General features: G+C 36.9%; 1 protein-coding gene across 1 annotated transcript in view; it reads right to left on the minus strand.

Moving 5' to 3' along the window:
• HCN1 (hyperpolarization activated cyclic nucleotide gated potassium channel 1) overlaps nt 1-22,336 on the minus strand; it is a 197,515-nt gene that overhangs the window by 153,408 nt on the left and 21,771 nt on the right. Inside the window, exon 2 of the mRNA XM_059833840.1 lies at nt 19,027-19,450. Within this exon, the coding sequence (XP_059689823.1) occupies nt 19,027-19,450 (424 nt within the window). The remainder of the gene's footprint in view (nt 1-19,026; nt 19,451-22,336) is intronic.

Consider the following 22,336-nt stretch of genomic DNA (forward strand, 5'->3'; position numbering starts at 1 on the left):
TACAGGGGCACGATCACCTCCCTACTCCTGCTGGCCACACTGTTTCTGATACAGGCCAGGATGCCGTTGGCCTTCTTGGCCACCTGGGCACACTGCTGGCTCATCTTCAGCCGGCTGTCAATATTGGGTAACACATTTCTTTGGAAATGAAAGAACATCACTTATTCCAAAATTTTCTGGAGGAGAAGCGAGGAGGAAGTTAAAGAGTTGACAATGTCGAAATATCCTGTCTCTCAATTAAAATTGAAATGTAACAACTGATACATAATAATGGAAATGAGAAATAAAGGTTAAAAAAAAAGGCTTTATTTTATCAAGCTAAAATATTCTAGCTTAGTTGAAGAATATTCTTCTCGATTCTTCCTGTTGGTAGACTTGACATTACCGTATTTTGTTCTTTACTGAAGCAAAGAAAGAAAGGGGGGGGGGGGGGGAGCTAAAAGAATGCAATAACTGGAAAGTGGCAGGAGCAGGGGGAGAAAAAGGAAAACAGAACAGTCAAAGGGGCTGTAAGGATGGTGGTTCTGTGTCCTGTTATTTTTATGACAAAAGACAAATTTCCCAAAAATAGCAGTTGAAGCAAGTCTCCTGATTCTTTTTTCTAGCTGTAGGCTGAAGAAAGCAGATGGGCTCTTTTCTGACTTTTCAAAGTTACAAATATACTCTATATCTGTTTTGTACCAGCAATCAAATAATATCAAACTCAATGGAACTGAGTACACTTCTGAAAATATGATTAAATTTATCTGGACATCAATTTGCTTAGATATGAAGGGCTATTAGTAAGCAAACATTCTATTACAACATATATCAAAAAGCCTGGTCACTTTACAGAGTTCACTAATAGTAGGGAGAAACAGAATTATTATAGTGCATTGGCACCGACCATTTTCTCAGCAATGAGCAGCTGTTTTGTACCACTGTTAATATTATCTTTTCATGAGCTGCCAGCACTGACACTTTAAAAGCAACTGCTTCCACCTCTTCTGTCACCAGTGGCTATAAACACCTCACAGTAATGTGACAACTGGCAAGGCTCAGGAAGGCAAACGGAGAAAAGTTAATTTTCAATGGAAATAAGATGGAAACACCAGTGCAGAAAAATTATTAAATGTGCTAGTTTCAATTTGATACTGAAATTTCGGAATAAGATGCAGACATAACATCTGCTTATCTTTAGGAATGAGCAGGAATGGTTCTCCTTATCCTAAAAGCCTCTACAACTTCAAACAAAACACAGACATTACTATGTGCACTGCAACAGGTCCAAGACATTTTTGCAACATAACAAAAAACAAATAGGGAGGCATTTCTCACTGCAGAAGGAGACTGGAGGCCAGATCACTTATCTGAGATAAGGAAGAGATGAATTATTTCCTAAGTAGTTGCCTAGTGAACAAAATGGAACTGCTTCAACAGATCAAAAACGGAGTAGATGATAGTCATCTGATAATTCCGACCACTCACTAGGGAGTATAGGAGCGTAGCCAGGCAGGGACTTCATCTAATTCTGCTGTGCTCTAGATGACTTACCTCATTTACTGAACATTATTCTTTTTGGCATCTCTCTCTCTCTCTGCCCTCCCGCGCCGCTTTGATGAAAAATACTGAGATCTGGGGTTTTTCCTCACACTTTCATTTTTAATTTTTTTTTTTTTTTTTGGCAACTATGAATTGGCATCCTTTATTGAAAGATCCTATTTGCACAAAATGCCAGCTCTAATTATCCCAGAGCCTTAACTTATCACTGCCAAAATGAAGGCAAGATTGGCGTGGCACTTGGGTGTGTTACAACACAAGGTCAGGCATTGCTACTGCTGTTACTGGAATTGTCTGCAGTACATAAAAATAGCAGAACAAGAAAAGAAAATCCCTACTAATGGGTGAGGAATATTGAATAGCCTAACAGTGGAATTTTCCTTTTTGTTGATTACAGTAACCTTCCTACTGCCTTCTCCCAAAGAAAATAAAAAGGTGGACAAAATAACATCTAGGCCTAAACAACTTATATAAATGGAACATGCCACTCATAATGGACCAAAAATATTACTAATTTTAAATATGTTTTTCCAAGAAACTGAAGCTCAATGGTCTTATAGCTCCCCAGCACAGTTGCATTTTTCATTATTTTCATATCACTTATGGAATTGTAAAGAAAAATTCGTATCGTGAAGCATCTTCAAGGAAATTCTGGAGTTCTCCCACTCTAGTGGGAGGTGTTACAGCACACAGACTCTCTGGGAGTTTCCCAGTGTCCCTTCCTTCCCTATAAACTTACTCATGGGATTCCCTCATAACTGTATCTTGAATATAGAAAATCACTGAATTTAAGACATTATGAAGCAAAAAAGAACTCCGACCAAACCAACCTTTGCTTGTCTTGAAAAACTCTGAAAAATTTCTTTTGGAAATAGTACATGGTGGGTGATATGTCTCCTCAGAAATACAGGTTATTAAAAGCACATGAATCCTATCTTCTCTTTAGAATTTGCTATATTCAAATTCAAGCCTTCAAACTGTCTTCAAAGTATTCCATGTTTTAGCCCTGATCAAATGCTCCAAAATGAAGACTGTAGGAAACAAAGATGCTCCCCAGCAGAACTGAATGTTTCACAACATCAATAAAACTTGCATTTCTTTAAAATGTCTTTAACAAATAAGAAACCATACCACAATAAGGCAATTAATGTCACATACTACTTCTGGAGGAAAAAAACTAAAAATATCAAAGAAGTCATTTAGTAGTCTTGAGAAATAAGACTTAAGAAACAATACTTAATTGTCTAGCATTAGGCAGTGCTCACAGAAACATTAACAGAAAGGAATGGGTGATCTGCGAGGCATACAGCAGTTCCCTACCAGCTGCACTCAAATGCAACAGAGTATAAATCTACTTGCCTAAGAACTGCAGCAATCTCAAATCTATAGTAGATGTGGGGTACATTTAACACTGGTCTTGGTGTGAGCACAAGGGAGCAGGACCAGCAGAGCATCAAAAAGGGCTTGTCTCTAAGAGCCTATTCAAGTTCTTGAAGACCTGCTCCCTGTTAGATATAAAGATTGCTGTAACCTCATTGATCTTACAGGAATAAACAGGGTAAAAGGATACAGACATGTGAATACTGATGGATCAAGGATCTGTGATAGCTAATCTGCACTATAAAGAAAAAGAACATTTTAGCGATCTTTTTTGGCCACTGCTGAGTCTCACAACCTCTTACAAATGGCATACCTAAAAGGCATAGAACAAAGTGAATTTGTAACACTTTGTTGAAGAATGGTGCTATAGCACCAGGAAAATCACTGACAACAATTAAATGTAAGCACTGGTATATGTTAAATATCATTCTGGATTGCTATGAACTATGTCAAGGTTATAAGCCTATCTGCATTACCCTGAGAATGCCAAACCCCACTGGTTCCCAATTTAAAAAGTGCTGACTGTCTAGGAATTGGCTAAGACAGGACAATATAACCTTCTACCTTACAATCCATTTTTATATGTCAAGGACACCACAGCAAACAAGCACCTGTGAAGGCAGAGGAATCTTCAGCTGTCCACTGGTTTTAGAAATCTCAGATTTGGAAGTCCACTTTGAGATAACTCATACCTCACTCCTTCAAGGAATCAAGGAAAGATGTGGCACATCAGGAACCTGAAGAGATGTCATTTTGGGGGAAAAAAAAAAAAACCTTAGAACTTGTTGATGATGCCTGTACAGGCAAAATCACCCAAGGTCACAGGAAAGGTGCATAATCACAATGCAATAGAAACTGCATTTGAAACTGGATTTCAGTGGAAGAAATTGTAAACAGTGAAAGAAACATTAACTTACAACAGACAGAATAGCAGCCTTTACTGATGCTGGTGCACTTAGCATGACTAAAAGGCAGAGTACAATATTTTTACATGCTAGCAAAGACAGCACTATGATTTACAAAGCTGTTATTTTGGGTAGAAATAAATTTTTGAAGAACAGTATAAAATAAGATATGCCATGTCAGGCATTGCTCTGAAGGTATGCAATTTTTTACCTTAGCCTTTTTAATATAATATTCCATTTTGGCTGACTGTTTCTTCTTATACTGATTAGTTATCAGGGCAGAAGATCTGTGTCAATGTTAGACCACCTTTTATCATTTTCCAATTACCAACAGTTTATTTCATCATGCTTTCAACCAGGAGGTATATTAAGTTACCAAGCTCCTACAGAGACATGCTTTTTTATGCATTATCATAAAACTGGTAATTCTTTCAAAGCACATAACACAGAATACACAACTTGTTTTTCAAGAACAAATACTTGATCTGCCATGGAAAACACTGTGAGGAGGTAGAATCTTACTTAATCACTCTTTGCCTGCTACTTTAGAAATATTCTGAGAACATTATCTAAGGTAACGGAATGCTAGCAGTATCCCTGCAAAGCTCTGGCACAGTCTGAGAACTGGAATAGACTATGCCGGTTACATGCTTTACACTTAAACTCAAGAGCAACTTAAAAAGAAAAGTTCAAAAAGGGTTGATTTGTTCTTCTGTTCCAAATTTAAAAGAGCTTTTCAGCAGACATGTCTACTTTTCCTCTTGCAAATTGATTAAATGGGTCAGCAAGGTAAGTCTTCAGAAGACTCCAGAGTTTCCACTGGTAACATGAAAAATTCTCTCATTTTCACCAGTGCAGCCTCACTGAATTCAGCTGAGATCAACAAACTGGATCACTGAATTCAAAATATTACAAGGCAAAACTAAACGAGCTTCACCTTTTCATTCTCTCCAGGTCATACACCTTATTTCTTCTGTACACAAGTAAATTCTCAATGCTATCACTGACTAGGAGCTTGACAGTAGCTCTAATAGCCAAGTCTAAGAAGGCTGCTAGGTAGCATATTTTGAAGTGTTTGCTCTCCAGTGCTTAATGAGTATCTGGGCTCCCTGCCCAATTTTTGGAGAGAGACGGACACTTCAGATGGGGCTGCTAAGAGTCATAAGGGGGAGCACAGATCCACTGACAGCTAGTCGATGGGAAACGTCAGGGCTGAGGCATTGCTCTTTCTGCGTGTGTCACGAAACAGCCGTTCCACAAAACCCACACATACCTATGCTGCCTCTCCATCAGTATAAGTGCTCCCACCATGAGGGCAGAGCCACACGCTCCCTTAGGTGCTCAGTCCAGCACAAGGAATCACATCGGGTCAGGTAGGGCAGTGTGCCAGTGCAAACTTTGTCCCACACAAACCCTGCCTGAAGCTCTTCAGACCAAGGAGGAAAGGGATTCCCGGTCTCCTGCTTCCTTTCTTCAAGACACTAGTGGCTGATATGGTGAACTTTCTTGGGTTTTTTTCTTATAAAATGAAGTACTGCTACTATAGGGGAAAATATCTAATGGGGAATAAACTTGATGATCGGAACAACCCTACGTTCTGATGATTTCATCTGGGATGGCTTGCAAAAATACTCTAAATCCGCAAATATGACCAGTTTAGAAAACTGGTTTTCCCTCTTTTGTTTCCAACTGTAAGAAAAGAAACTGAAGCATGTCTTCTTGGTATGCTTATTTGTCCTAGTCTAAGCAAAAACTCACTAAAACCTCTCCTGTTTTGCATCTTCAGCTATGGAAACAGACTTGAGGGACTCAGAGCTATGAATCTGGTAAGAGGCTCTGACCCTCCACAGCCGCTGCCTGTGAGCACAGAGCACAGGCTTTCTGTCTTCCCAAGGCACTTACATGACATAAAGAAATAGGTGGGGCACTGAAAAGGTGTTGGAGGATAAATGTCTGGCGGCATATTTCTCCGTGTGAAAAAACAGCTGGAGGTCGCTCGAGTACTTTTGTAGCTCAATTTAAAAATAAACTACAGTTTGATAAACTTTATCCATGTAAAACATCAGAAATGTGAAAATGCTAAAAAGTATTTAACAGATTTATATCTCTGTATTCCTAAATCAGATTTTCAAGTACAGTGAAAAGAACAATGTCAGGCTCCAAAATAGTATCTACCTACTCTGCTAACCAACTGGAATACCACACACGCAAAATGTTACATACGTGCAAACGGAGCGGGGAAATAGTGCAAATACTGCACTTGCAACACTTCAGTCCCACATATAGTGATCACAACAGTCCAGCTCAGCTGCTGCCTTACCCCTGATGGGGTCTCTGTGTGTCTGACCCTACTTAAGTCTTCTAGGTAGATAGAAACCTGCTTCTACACCTGTTTCTAACAGGTCCAGATGGCCAAAGATTGATGGACATCCAAGAATTAGAACAAGGCAATTGAACTGGCCTGATGACCAGCAAGAATATTCCTTTGGAATTTATTAATTAATTCAATTATTATATGAAAGTAATATTACTGCAATCCTGGAGATGCCAGTCAAAACTGGAGTCCCGAAACACAAACACAGATTAAAAGATGGTGGCTGTTAAGGAAAATGGAGAAAAAAATAAACTAAGGCTAGTTGAAGGCTACTAAGTCTTCAAGAAGTCTAGAGAGAAAATATCAGACATTGTGATTTCCAGTGTAAGTTCCCTCAGTGTCCTAAACTGCCTAACCTGACCAGACATAGTTATGATTTCTGTGATCAGTCATTCTTTCCATAATAACAAATATGAAAATATTTTGAAAATATTTTAAAAATATTTACACATAAAATTAATAAAAGCACTATTTAGCAGATTAAGAAGTTGTTACATTGAATATACTTTCTCTTAGGAATTCAGAGAGACAGTCTTGTTTCTTTTTCGTTGGACTGATTCTGCTGAGTATTTGCAATGATAAGAACACAGTCATGGGAGAAACGAATGGAGTTCCCAGCCTCCAGGCACAAACTGGACGTCAGGATAGTGGATGCAATTCAAACACATCTGTGTTACCATCAGCCATATCATCTGTATGATTTTCAAATAGCTTAAAGTAAAAGATGGTAGTCAAGGAATATATCACAGATGAGCTTTTTGATACTGGTTTTTTAGACAGCAGCAGTTAATAAGAAGTACCAGTCATAGAGAAAAAAGTCATTTACAGGTATGAGGTTGCTTGCCCCTTCTCTTGTCAGATTTTCATTTTTTCACCTCCTCTCCTCTCCCCCAGGTTTAGCATGCATAATGATTAATAGTATTACATTTTTTGAGTATATTTAGCACAGGAACATAGAGCTAGAAGTGTTTTGCTGCTCCAAAAAGCTTACTGTCAAAAGATCAAAAAAGGAAAACTAAAGGAAAATGAGACTCCTCAAACATGTATAATAATCCTGAAATTCAAGCTTCAAATATTTCAAGCTACAGCTCTTTCATGATGTAGCAAAAAGTTACAGTTTTTTATCGGTGGGCAATTATTTTACACTGCTCAAATGACAATCCACTACTGGGCTAAATTTTCTAGTTCTGAATGACATAAACATTGCTTCTAGAGAGCATCATGGCATTCTTCATATCAGAGAAAAACTTTCAGAGAAAGTGGAAGGAAATCCACAGGACCATGGTCATGACTCGTGGGACTGTAAGTTTCAAAACTGTTTAAATGAGGGGAGGAACAAAATTCTGTACTAACTAACAAAGAACTAAAAATTTCAGTTTTAAGATGCTTCGTTTTGCATTTCAGTGTTGAATTCGTGAACCAAATATTTAACTGACTATGTTTCTTTCATTATCTGTTCAAAAATATAAGAACGAAATTGATTCACTAGATGAAGCATCTTAAAATAGCTGAAAGGTCAAATAAAAAGATATTCACATTATCTCTGTAACAAATAATGCCCAAAAATTATGCTACTGTACTGTCACAACAATTTTAAATTCTTAGCGCTGACTAGGTTGTTCAAAACAGACACGTGTAGTTTTAAAATTACCATGTAACTGAAGAGGTCATGTCTTCACCTGGTATTCAGACCATGTTCACTTTACAGAAAGGATCCTTACACATCTAAAAAAAGGAAGAGGGAGTTCCCCAAAGGCAAAATCCAAAGTTGTCAAAATTACTTTCTCACCCTGAAGAGCACTAGTAATTGGCTGAAGCAGAGAGCATGGGAATTGCTGTTTCACAGGAAAGCATCCAGCATAGCTGCTATCAAATGCTACCAATTCTAAACACCCTGTTGAGGTATTTAAAAGAAAAAAAAAAAAAAAGAATATGCTTCTACCTCAATTATAAACTTACTTAACTGCTAAACAAGAGTTGACAGAAACTAGTGAGTCAATCAATTATGTTACAAACATAAAAATAGTATATGTAAAAATCTTGGTGACAATTCATTTTATTTTCACTAGCTTCCATGGGAATAACAATGGAAAGGTTAAATGAAAAGGAAGAAAGCATGTAAAGTTCTACCAGAATTTGTTTTATAATTATTTTAAAAACTAGCTATCTCTTCGTGGATTTACTTGTTAAAAAAGTTACAGTGTTGATTAATTCTATTAATCCAAAGTATTTTGACACCTTCATTTCCAGTGCCTGGCAGTTACTATGCCAATTAAGAGCGCAAATAAACAGACTGATTTTTTAAAACTATTTTTAAATTATCAGTAAACATACATACATATGATATGCAAACATGAACAGAAATATAAATAAAAATCCACCTAGGGCTAGGTTACTGAAATTGTCACATAGCAAAAAGGACAAAGAGAAAATTACATTTATGGTATAGGTTGGTTTTGCCATGGGCAAAATAAATAAGTGATCGGAAAAAAAGTGTTTATATGATTGATACTGAAGGAAAAAACATGCTTCACTTAGTTCATCAGAAAGTCTCTGCAAGAGAAATGTAAGTTATTTGTTTGGGTTCAATATCTTAAAACTTCTTGATGATCAAAACAATGCAGCAGTTCTAGAAGTTACCCCTTGCCTGCTGAAATTACATTTTAGTTGCATTTTTTTTCCCATTTCCTTGTCAAAATATATCTGACATTAAATTTCTCCATCTGGAATGCAATTCTCATGAGGGATGCCCAGACATTTTTGAGAGAGATAAAGATATAATTCATGTCTTTGATTGAGCGAAGAATTGATCATCCTGAAAAGAACTACTACATCTTTTTCAATAATGCGCTTTGGAAATCCCACAGGAAGGTACTCTTAAACAGGTTCATTTTAAATTATGCACAGCAATATTCTCTCTCCAGGTTCAGGTTTTGGACATAAATCTTGTATGCCACTTCCGTTCATATCTTAAAAGTATGAACGGAAGCATCAACTCAGCAGCAAAACTTACAGTTTTTAGTGAAGATGAAAGATTGTTTGTCCTGAGCTTTTGAATGTTGCCAGTCACTTAAGGTAAACTGAGCATATGATGCATGAAGACTTAATCTGGAGAGAAAAATTGTAGATAGGATCATTTTCTTTGGTTTCTATTCAGAGGTACAGAGATGCTGTTAGGAACCTTCACACTTGGAGACACACTCACATAAATATGTATATGCACATTTGTTTGAATTACCATTATTTTCTCACTTTTTTTTTTTTTTTTTTTGACACTCATATCTTTCCTCTCCTTTACAGGCAGCTCAATTGTACAAGGCCCATAGCTCTGGCAAAGATTACAGCAGCTATATTGTAATTAGCCATTCAGACATTTTCAGATTTTTACAGATGGTTTCTTCCACGCATATACAGGCAGAATATACACGTGCTGTACAGGGCTCTACTGTCACAGCTCCTCCCCTAGGAGCACCCACTTGTATGCAAAGCAGGATCTCCAATGTCGCATACCATTTTGTCACACAAAACCAAGGTTGAAATGACACCGAATACACTGCATGGCAGCAGTTCCTGCCAGATCAGTAACACATTGCAACATTCACTGGAAAGAAAGGCAGCACAACTACAAGGCACCCTACCGAGTTAAGCAGATGTATAGTTAAGCTTGTTGCTATTGGTTCTGAAAGCAGAGAGGCTGGCAAAAAAGAGCTGTTTTAAGACAATAAGTAATAAAGAGCAAAACACTATGAGCCTAGGCACATGGAAAGGCTATGGCAAAGCACATGTCTGGTTTAAGAAAGATGAAAATTGTGAGAAAGAGAGCATGTTCCCAGTGCAGCATGTTGAGGAGAGCCTAACAGTTCAATCACAGCTTTCATTTCTGCTTGGAAGCAAGCAGCACAGCTCTGACAATCTCTGAATTAGGTTATTTTCCTGTTCTTTTTAGGTCATAACTATATTTAAATCATACATTATGCATGTGGGATAATGTCATGGTTATTTGGAATAAAATCCATGAGATTCAGGTTAGAAATAACTCATTAAATATAACTTGCAGCTGGAAAAGCTGTTTCTACACTACCATCTCAGTTCCTCAGTCCTCTCTAAATAGGTTTATACAATTGCACCTTACTCCCGCAGTGGTTAATTCAGACCATTTTATCCTTGTAAAGCAGAACCTTGTTCCTAATTAACTACTAAACCACTATTCCATTGTCCTCAATGGGATTCATAACAACAGAGACCTACTTAAACAAGTACTGTCCCGGGTATTTTATTGTATTAGAAGGTAGTCAAATTTGATCAAAATCAGAACATGATAGTCAACCCCTTGACATGCAGTGAATTCTGTATCATTGCAGTCCTGGTCTTACTCGACGAAATGCCCAGATGAGCTAAGAAACATGGCAGACTGGGAGAATAAATGAAGGCAACAGCGCACGGACAGTCTATCCAGTACAGCCCAGCAGAAGTTCTCCAGATATCTCCCTTTTCCACCTCTCAGACCTTTCTGAGATAACTAAGGCAACACTCCCACAAAATCCCACAAAATTCACCAGCACACTGTTCTCCGCATAAGAGAACGAGAGAATACAGTGGTGGGCTTTGGGTTTTTTTATTTAAAAAGCTGTTCACAGCAACTGACAACTTTCTTCTTAAAGTAGAACATAGAATTATATCAACTTGAAATCTAGTGAATTATCTTTCCACCCTTTAATACATGATTACTTAATTTAAAAATGAAATGCCCCTTGTAGCCAAATGTTAGGAAAAGATTAAAATTGTTCATACCCAGCTCCTACCCATACAATTTTCTGATTTATTCTTCCTGTATAACTTGTTCCTCAGCTTTCAATTAGTAATGACGCCCTGTAAGGACATCTCATTGCTTTCGTTAGTAAATAAATAAGTAATGTATTAAATGTTATTAATGTATGAAATGTTATTTCAGCTGATAACTGGGAATATTTTACCACGTAGACTAGCAACCCAGCTTCAAATTTGTCTTCTGAAAACTTATTTTAAAAGTAAGTCTATTTAAGACAGTATAAAATGGCCATAATGTATCCCCAACAATCTCTAAAGATGACTTGCCCTAGCAGCTACATAAAGTGAATACCAAGACAAATTAAAATCTGTGCGCAAATCTAAGGTATTTATTCAACTGGCTTCTTTACATGCAAAGATCTATTGGTATTATGCAAACAAACACAGAAGGGAATGATCTTACAAGGCATTAGTGACAAGCTGAGAATGTCTTTTACTTAAATTACTGTTGCTAAGTAATTTAGAAATGTAAACAGTCATTCTGAACGGGTCACTATTAATACAAAGCTGAATATGCAGAGATACCTGTATGGATTGTGCTTAGCCTGCAAAGAAAAAACCTAGAATTTTCATTCTTGTTAAAATACATTGGAAAAACTGAAAAACCCAATTCACAGGTTCCCCTTCTGTCTCATCACTGCAGCAACCAAAGGCAGCTTGCAACACATGCGCTCACTGCAATATCGCAGTGTCCGAACAGTGAACCGTGATCCAGACCAGGGGCTGCCCAAACACCTCTTTGGCCGTCATCACCTTCTCTGACGGCTCTTCAGCTTCAGGGAGGGAGCAGGACGACATGGTGAGCAGCTGGGAGCTCTGCCTTGCAAGAGGACTAAATATCTCCGACCCACCCCCCCTTGCCTGACATGGGGTGATCCATCAGGCCATTACTGTGTGAAAGCTAAGCGGGCTTCCTCCTTGTGTTAAAAGCTTAGGATGGAAAAACAAAAGGGGTTTTTTCCAAATCTGCAGCCAGGAGTAATAAGTGCAAGCCCTAGCAAGTGCACAACAAGGAACTTGATTAATCCAGAATGGCTTAAAAATTAAGGAACAACAAATTAGAATTTAAAAAATTCTTCTAAAAAACCAGTGTTACGCTTCAGTGTCAAAGACAGGCTGACGCAGTTCGGATCATTTTCAAAACTGATTGACTACCATCACCTAGAAATGCAACTGCAGGGTTGAACCCACCTTCTTGGCTCTACAGCCAAGACTCCCAGTGACAGGCCCATTACCATAGAAGCAGACAAAACTCATATAAAGAAGAAAATATTATCTCGCAACATTTGAGTTCAGGGAAATTTATCTCAGACTATGTTCCACATGGTTCATCTCCCAGGGAAAATATCAATGCCACATAATTACTCTCTTGGCATAGGCATGCAAGAAAGGCAACTCAGTTTGCACAGTCTTAAAAAGGGGGTAAAAAGATGAAGCGAGAAACTTTACACTCATAACACTTCCTATTTACTCTGTAGGGGGATGGATTATTCTTTCCATGAAAGTGATTATGCGTAGACCATAAAGTAGGAAATTAAAAAAAAGAATGCTCTATGTCTTGCTTGTGTTTCAGTAATCGCCTGCTCTACAAATGTGCTGTTCTTTTTCAGCAGTTAGTATTCTATTATTAGGAGACCGTGGATCATAATGCCTTCTAATTGTCTGTATCCATTATGTGTATTTTCCTACTGTTGTACAGAATTTAAAAGAGTGAAAAATAAAAACTTGAGAGCATGCTCCATCATCTACCTCAGTGATATTTCATGGATGTACGCTTTAGCTGCAATGATACATACTTTTCTCAAATAGTTTTCACTGAAATAAATTAAAAAACACTGGCATAACTGAGCACAATTTATCTATCTAATGTTAAAGTATGGATAGTTCCATGTAAAAAAAAAGGTTTACATGAAATGACATCTATTATAATTTCCCATTTGGAACACTACCGATTTAGTAAAGATTATATTAGGTGCTCTGTTTAGCAAAACACAGACAGGCTTGTAAGTTACATGACATTATTTAACAGCACTGAGACTTACATATCTATATATTACAAGACTGATTTTTGCTCTTACGAAAATGTTTCGATTCACATGTTCCTTCATATTATGTAATGCTTTATTTTGGAATTTAGGCATTATTTATGCATCTTTTCTATCATTTCAGTTCTACCCATATAAGCAAACTGTATTTAGTAAACTAGAACTACACTACTAAGACATAGTATCAACTGCCTCAACAGTATTAAAGAAACTGCCTTTACACTCTCTAATTTTAGGTGGAGAAAGAAAAGGGCTAGTAGTCAGGGTTCTGGCTCTACAGGATCAGTCTGCAGATAAAATACCTTGCTCTCATAGAGACAGACTATGCATTAGCCAACATCCCAATTGAATTAGGGAGGAATACAAGCACCGCAAATCCCACCCAGTAATGAACTGACAGCCAGCGCAGCTCCCAGGCACAAAGGGAATGCATTCCCTCTGGGGAACTGGGCTGAGCAACCCTCTGCTCTGATGAAGCTAGAGAGCTCATCTTCTACCATAGCTATGTTGAGCAAGGAGCGCTCTTAGATTTTGTAATTCAAACTGCAAGCAAACTGCATGAGTTTTTTTTCCCTCTAGACTACACAAGAGGTGGAGCTGGTCTGCACATGTCAAGCACACATGGCAACAGCTTCGTCTGGTAGGGAAGACTACAGAACAAGGAGGAAGCCCCAAGCAAACTTCGCAGATGTCTGAGATACAGCCCAGCACAAAATGGAAGTCAGCTGTATAAGATGTACATACACAAGCCAAGTATCTCCACACTAAACAACAACATGAATAACTGGTTTGCATATCTACTTAGTCCTGCTGGGGAACACTTCTTAAGAAAAAAAACCCAGAAAAGTGACAAACAGCTCAGGTTTTGATATTTCTCATTGATCCACACAACCCATCCCCAGCCATAGACTTTATGTGGGAGGACACAAATTCACTACTTTATACAGAATAGGCATTTTCCAAGCACGACTTTCCAAAAGAATGCAAAACTTACGTTTCTGTTTCCTTCCTGTAGAAAATGGCAGGAAATAGGGATTTTCTCCTACTTCCATCTTCTTAATGGTAGGAAGGCAGAAGACACCAATACAGAGGCTATGTTGCAGAATTCACAGACTTTGTGCCAGTAAGAGAAGGTGGGCTCTCCTACATCTTCTTTCCCCCAGAGTTATTTAACAAATTTCCTCCCCTCACTCCCTATCAACTAGACAACTCATCTTTGATTGATGCATCTGTAATAGGCACTAAAAAAGTGTGTCCCACTTTAAGCTAATTTACTTTAAAAATGCCACTCTACCTGTAATGGTATGCTTATTTGCAGTACTTCACTAATTGACACAACTTTATAGTATATATTTTAAACTATCTCCTTGGAGGACAGGAACTAAAACTGAATGAAAAGAAAGAAAAAAATTATTATGTCACCTCCCATTTCCATGGGACCATTAATTAAAAAAGTAAGTTAAACTGTATAATACCATAATTGACAGGAAAACTCCACATCTTGTAGACACAGTCCTGTTAAAATAAAATAAAATTAATAATCCAATCAGTAAAGATATGTGTTTTCAGCCAACACACCAAGTACCCACCTAACTCATTATCTCTCCCTTCCCACACAGTTTCTCAGTCAGTAATCAAAAGGAGAGATAAAAAACCTTGACTTCTCACCTGGCTGTAGGGGAAATCAAAAGTGGTTTGATTTTCTGCAAGGGACAAAAGTCATCTGTATACCTACCACAGAAACAGCAGGCTACTGAAGTAAGAGTCGTCTTCCGTTGTCCGGACAACACAAGTGTTCTTTCACAATATTTTTATTTAGGCAACAAAAATGACTCAACCTCATATGCACATAATATGTATTTTTGTTGGCAAGTGTTGGCAGCAAGCAGCACAACGAGGAGAGGACACCTAGTGGTGATCTGTGGTAATTAGGGTTGGTGGCGTGGATGCAACAGATGAAAATGTAAATGCAGGACCTGATTTGGCAAAGCTCTTAGACACTTACTTAATTTTTAAGCACTTTAGTAAGACTTAGCATTCAAGCAAGCTTGTATTTATGAGCTTTTCTGGATCAGCATTACCGTGATTATTAGAAATAAAACAGTAAAAAGGAGAATAAGACACGCCTGTGTGACATGCTCAGAAGTATGTTTCATTAAACACCTGAGCTTTAGCAACAGCTAGAATGGCTATCAACACTTATCTAGGTTCATGAACCTTGAAAAGGTTTGGCAAATTGAAAACCAGATTTGCATACAAGTCAAACCAAAATAAGACATGGCTGCAGTTTACAATTATCACATATTTTACTAGATGATTTTCTGCAAAACATAACCTTTATTGCACATCTTGCAATAAGCATTCAGTCACTTTAAAATTGGTTCTAATTCTACATAATCAGACATCTCAGAACGAGAAAGACTTAGGGTACAGTTTTAGAAGTAACACTTCTACTTACTCATACATCTACTAGGTCTTGTCCTGTGATTAGAATAGCTGTAAGCAAAGCTATTAAAGTCTGGTTTTTAAGCAGCTTCTGGAAAATACTGTTATTTGAAAGAATCAGTAAATTTATATTATAGACAAATGTAAACCAAAGTGGCATATCATTTGAATGTAATAAAGTATTTATTCCTAATTGTTCATATCTTTTATTTTTAATTGTTCAGTTATCTATGAGCATATTTAACAAAGAATAACTTACTAGTTGCATGCAAACCTATGTAAAATGTTCAGGGGTCAGCAGCTTAGGCAGTCTCATAAAATAAGTTAAAGTAAATAAGAATTAGGTCCAGTAAGTCCTGTACTGGAACCTATGCTAAAAAAAAAAAAAAATCCAAACCAAACCCACTGTCAGAAATGACTGCAAAAGTGTCCTTTTGCAATCAACAATTTAAATAACAATTTTTAATTGCATGTTATAGTATATAATTTTGTTTAAGTAAGTATATGATCTATTTGTCAACATCTGAGTTGTAAAGGACTGGAATATTAGACATTGTAGCTAAAACACAGTTTTAGGACAGTGTGAATCTGCAAATTCAGTAAATTAATTCTTACCAACATATCTTCTGTCCCTTTGTTAAAGTGTTTCTTCCCATTTCCACTGAGTTATTCATTTGGATAAGCTATTAACATCAGACTGATATGAATATATCAATCAGATTTCGTATATATTGCACCACAGGCTATAGCTCTGTTCCCTCGTAACAGTTAAGGAGAAAGCTTCTGCAATGCATACATTATTTACCTCAATATTATTCTATGTGGCTGTTTGCAGCTCAATCTTGATTTAAATGTTGTGGAAATAAATAGAGAAAAGGAACCATGTTTCACCAGTATTATATAAAAATCTTTTAAATTTTTGCCTACTCATCTTGAAGTTCAGGATACTGACCAAGTTAAAGTCCAGGTATGCAATACTAGAACAGGAAAAGCTCAAACAATTTCAACCTGCCTTTTCTGTTGGAGGACCTATAAATTCCTCAATGGGATAACAGCCTTATTATACAACCTGGTTTGTTCATCAATCAGTTTTCTGTGAAGTATCCTCTTGGCAGGTTACGAAGAATGAGTTTGCTGGCTGTCCTCTCAATATTTTTGAAATAATGCTCATTGTTCTGGATCCAAATACATAGTATTTTAGATTTATCTGCACCACATTTAAAACCAACATGTCGGCCCATATACAAAAACTATTAAATCCTTTTAACCACACACAAACAGGCTCCAGTTCTGTGTCATAAAAATTAGTTAACAGTTACTCCCTGTTGTGCATGTGCAAACACACACAATACAGAAAAGATTAATATCAGCAGCAAAGGTCTCTCTGACTACCCCTATGGGATCATCCAGCTATTGTTTCCTAATTCAGCTAAGTTCATCCCTACCCGTTTTTTTTGTTTTAAAACATTACAATGCTGTAACACACAATTTCTCCAAAGTCGTAATGGATCACCGTGCAGAACATTTTCACAAGCTACATCCAGAGTAATAATCAACTGTGGTTACAAAAGCCAAATATGAAAATCCAGGACCGCCTTCATTTCTGATATCTGTAAAATGCTAAACAAAAAACAAAAGAACATTTTTTTTCTTGCACACATTTCATTTGGGGATTTATCAGAACCTGATTCAGTATACATATCACTGTTCCTGCACGTACTCACAGTCATCAGAAATCTTTTCTAAAAGCAGCCAACAAGCTTCTTGCTGCTTTATTGCAGGCTCAAAAAAAAAACCTCAAAAAAACCCTTCAGACCCTCTTTCACCTTCCTGAGAACATCCAGGGAGTGCTAGAATGTATTATCAAACACAAAAAGATGGACTCCGCTTATCTTTCAATACCTGCCAAATAAAGTAACATACAAGAAGTATTCCACAAATTTTACCAGTGGAATCAAAGGTGAAGCTGTAATCAAGCAGCCATTAGCTAAAGGTTAAATGGACCACATCCTCTGGTCACTTCTAGTCCCACTTAGTGGCCAATTCAACTATTTCTGATTTAGAATACCTGATCTATTTTTGACAACAGACAGAAGGGAGAAAAAAGAAAAGTATTAATTTCTCTGCTTAGTAGGGCTTCATAGTGGCAAACTATTAACTCAAGCTGCCAAAAAATAATGTCATTGAATGCATTTCAGAAGGTTGTCTCTCTGTTAAGCACAGAGGAGACAAAAGCACAGCTTTATGGTAGAACTGCAAAATATGCTCAATCATTTGCTTTAGTTAAATTGAGTACAAAACTGAAGTGCTCTATTTCTGTGTCAAAAACATAGTTACACTGCATTACAGGGAGGCAAAAAGAATTAAAATTTACAAAATACAATAATAAAAAATAATGTCCTATTTCAGGAGCTTTTTGAGAAACAACTGTAAATTTATTAGACTTTTGATTCTTAGTATCATCCAGCATCATGCCATTTTTATATATAACCTGACTTTATTTGTGAGATGGCTTCGCATTCAGGTTTCTGTTAAACCAGAAAATGAATATAATACTGGTGATAACCAACTGAAAAAGCACTAGAAATGGTACCAAATCTTCCTTCAATATTCATTTTAACAAAATAAATCTTTATCAAAGTAGGTAAATAAATTTATGCAAATGGATTTTAATAGTGCTTCCATGAAAATGCTTTACAAAATAATTCTCATTACACTTGCTGCAAGAAAGGTTTAGAAAACAGTAGTTATTTTTCCCATGGTTTTAGCACTTCCTTTTAAAATATATTATGATATTTAGAACTACAGAAATGCAGACAGGCAAGAAATGAAATGACTGAGTCATGGTGGTATGTGCCAAAGCATTAAACACTTCCTAGCCATGAGCATGCCAAATTAGGGAATACCATAATTTCCTAGAAATGTCACCGTCCCAAGTTGGCAGGCAGCATAAGGTCACGTCTGGAAATAGTGGAGTTGACAGTTTAGAAGGCAATGACTCAAAATTTGAACTATCCATTTTTTAAAAGAAGGTCAGTATTTGATATATTCAGCCTACATATTGCCTTCAAATAATGCGCATTCTAGGAAATCTACTCAACTATAAATGGTTTTAATTTCTACTGAAATAGTAAAATATGAACATGTAATTTAAGTTCTCTGTGATTACAAAAGTATTAACTTCATAAGTTTAAGTGCTAGTCACTGAACGCAAATGCAGATTTAGGTGGTTGCTAAAATTTCTAGTATTCTCAATAGGAGCCCATCCATGCTTATGGTGCTGATGATCCCAAACATATTTTTGGTCTCTATTGTTAGCAGAGAGAAAATGGTTACTCTGTGCTTTTTTTTTCCAGAAAGGCTTTTCTACTAGCATCTGTATGTAATCACACTAATTGGTGTGTAAAAACTTTATTCCATTCTGATTCTTGTGTAGCTCTTCGGAGATATCTGACTAGTTTTTTGTAGGAATAAGATCTTAGCAAATGTTGTTATACCGTATAAATCTTACCTCTTCCCACTGGTGTATATATCTAATAAGTCTTGAAAGGCGTAATAAACGTAACAGGCTGAGGATTTTTGTAAATCTCACAATACGAAGTGCTCTTGCTGTCTTGTAAACCTCCGAATCCATTCCTTTTTCTACAATGAGAAAGATATAATCCACTGGTATTGATGAGATGAAGTCAACCACAAACCAGCTTTTTAAGTAATTCATCTTAATGATTTTAGGGTCCAGTATTATTTCAGAGCTGTCTTCATTTACAGTCCCAGTTCTAAAATTCATGATCAAGTCCAATAGAAAAACAGTGTCTGATGCCACATTGAAAATAATCCATGGTGTTGTTGTTTGTTCTGTGAAGAATGTGATTCCAACTGGTATAATGACAAGGTTTCCAACCATCATTATGAGCATGATTAAGTCCCAGTAAAACCTAAAAAAAAAGGAAGAAACAGAATGGTTGATGTACTGTGGTAAAACATGCTTAGAAAAATGGTCTCTATCATGCTGCCAACTTCACCTCAAGACGCTTAAACATTCTGTTAATGCTAAGAAAACTCTCATTATTTTAACTCATTCAATATATTCACAGTCAGTAGAGAAGACAAAGTAATTAATACATTTAATTATGTGTCTTCCTTCTCAAGAATACGCATCTAGGATAAAGACAGTACTATTGCTTATCACTCAGTGGCATATCTGAAAGGTGTGCATGTGTGGTACTCAGTAGACTTATCCAAACTCCTGTCAAAACCTATTAGTGGGTTTATAGAACTAAAACTGATGTCTGGTGCCAATCAGAAGTGCTTTAGTGATGCAGTATTTTTTTAAGGCTTCTATCCAAATGGAAACCCAAGTATCTAACAGATAATATATTAAATGTAAGTATCTGTTTGCAAATGTTGTCATACCATTACAGTGCTGGAATAAAATTATAGGATGAGAAAAAAAGCACTGAAGCAAAAAATAGAAACAAAAATTAGATAACATCAAAACCTTCATCCACTTTTACAACCTGAATTGAACCTTCATGCATTTTTACAACCTCATAGACTATCTTCTTTCAGAGCTAGCTGAGAAGTCTGGACAATAATAGCTGCAACTTGCATAGTATAAAATGGGTACTGCATTTCACCATTTTGCTCCAGAAGTATCTAAAGGCTCCCCTCTAACACTGTTAGAATGCTGCTAACAGTGCTTGATACAGATGGTAGAAAGCCAGACTCATAATTTTAGTATCTATTACAGAAATGGTGAGTAAATCCACCTGTTACATAGAATATACATCTATCCTGACAGAATAATTCCCAGGGATGGTGGTATATACACAACAGATTTTAAAGAAATTATGATAACTCCTTAATGTTAAATTGTCAAAGGAAGTTATTCTTGTTCAATAAAAGAACTGAAACTGAACTTGAGAAAGCCTGAACCCAACGCATGACCTCTTGTTCTGCTTGAGAACATGATCTGTTCAACTAAACTTGATTTGGAGAGGCACAGAAACCAGTCGACAGTTCCCTATGGACTCATTAGACTTTCTAGAAGACTAGAGGCAGGAATGGCTCCACAACTATCTCCCTGCTCCAGCCGTCCGTCGCAGTGGAGCCCCACACAATGGACACATGATGGACATGCCACCAGCACACCACTCCAGCACTGACTTCCAGGCCACATCCATCATGATACTAGCACCAGCCTCCTGACATACAAAAAACACCCTCATCTTGGTAAAGGTTCATGGCAATCAACAACAATAATAGTTTAACTGGCCACAAAACATTTCAGAACCACGAATTTAGTTTTTGCTAGACTTGCACAGAGCATATGGATTACATTAGATTTCGGAGATTACTTCTTGTATTCACCAAATGATCCAGGTTTATAAATTCCCTTTGTTTCATGTTTATCCATGAAAATACTTCTGAGTTTACAAACTGCTGATCTGAGAATATAAATAATTAACTGTAACTGTAAAACACACTAAAGGAAAAACAGCATAGGATTGAGAGTGGTATGAAAATTCCTAGTTTTAAAATACTTTATTCCAAGATAAACCTACAGAGATTAGGCTTGACTATCATTTGAAAGAGTAGATGGCAAAGTACCTTTTACTGGCACTCAGAAATTGCATGAAATAGACTTTACAAGTAATTCCCTGTGTACCACAATGTGATTTATGTCTTACACATTTTCAATCTTACAATAAATGTGAATAATAAGTGCTATATTCGGTTTTATCTAGGCTGTATGCATTTTCGCTTAGCATGTGATGGTATTCACCATATCTGTACCACATCTGGCAAAAACTTTCCAATTTCTCTTATCTTTTCAAATTAATGTAATAGGCTTCTTGCTGTGCTAGATTCCTTTTCAATAATCTAGAATTTCCATATAGAAGGAAACACTAAATTAATATATCACTGCTACTGTGATCTACAGGTACAATTACCACAAGCACTTTTACACCGCTATCGACCAAAATATTTCACAAAACTGTTCTGAGAGAATAAACGTCTCCAAGGAATCCTGCAAATTAGTGGAAAACAACTAGGAAATAATCACAACAGGAGTACGTGTATCTGTGGCTCACTCCTAAGCAAAGCGTTGCTTGATTTCAGATTGACCTTCACTTTTCACCAGCACAGGGAGCACTTATGCAACGAAGGCTAACCAAAGCCGCACAACAACCAGCCACCCAGCCAACATAATGCAGAACCAGGTGTTTTTATCCTACAGTAATCCACGGTTTAAAGGATCACTATGTACTGTGATTATGCAAAACACACTGGAGTTCCCGATGCTGAATGTCAGCAGAAGTGCTAGCGTTAGGGCTTCAGTAATAAATTAAGATTGAATGCTAAGGACTATGAGATTGTACCACTTTTGTATTTTGATTTTAGCCCAGAATATAGTAGGCTGATTAGTTAGCAAGAAGAACACTTATTATGTTACGATTTATTTTTCATTTAGAAGTGAATCAGACATTTTCTTTTAAGCAAATGTTTCCAAATGCCATTCTGTTGGCCACGTTATATTTTTCCTCCAGGTGAGAAAAATTAGATGTAACACCCATGTCGCTCTTTTGTGACCTGTACAGAGAAAGTAATACAATGTGTTCCTTGCCTACCAGTTCAGAACATCCTACTATTCATGTAATCAAGAGCGAGCTCAAAAGCTTCACAAGATGGTTCAAGGAGCTGCTATTGAGACACAGAGGTAGCCCTTTGTTTCAAACTATTTTTAGCATTATTTATTTTTGCTTTCCTCCCCACAGTGAGGATGGTTATAAATTTAAAACTTACAACCTCAGAGTTCC

This window comes from Gavia stellata, chromosome Z (assembly GCF_030936135.1).
Source record: "Gavia stellata isolate bGavSte3 chromosome Z, bGavSte3.hap2, whole genome shotgun sequence".
NCBI classification, from domain to species: Eukaryota; Metazoa; Chordata; class Aves; order Gaviiformes; family Gaviidae; genus Gavia; species Gavia stellata.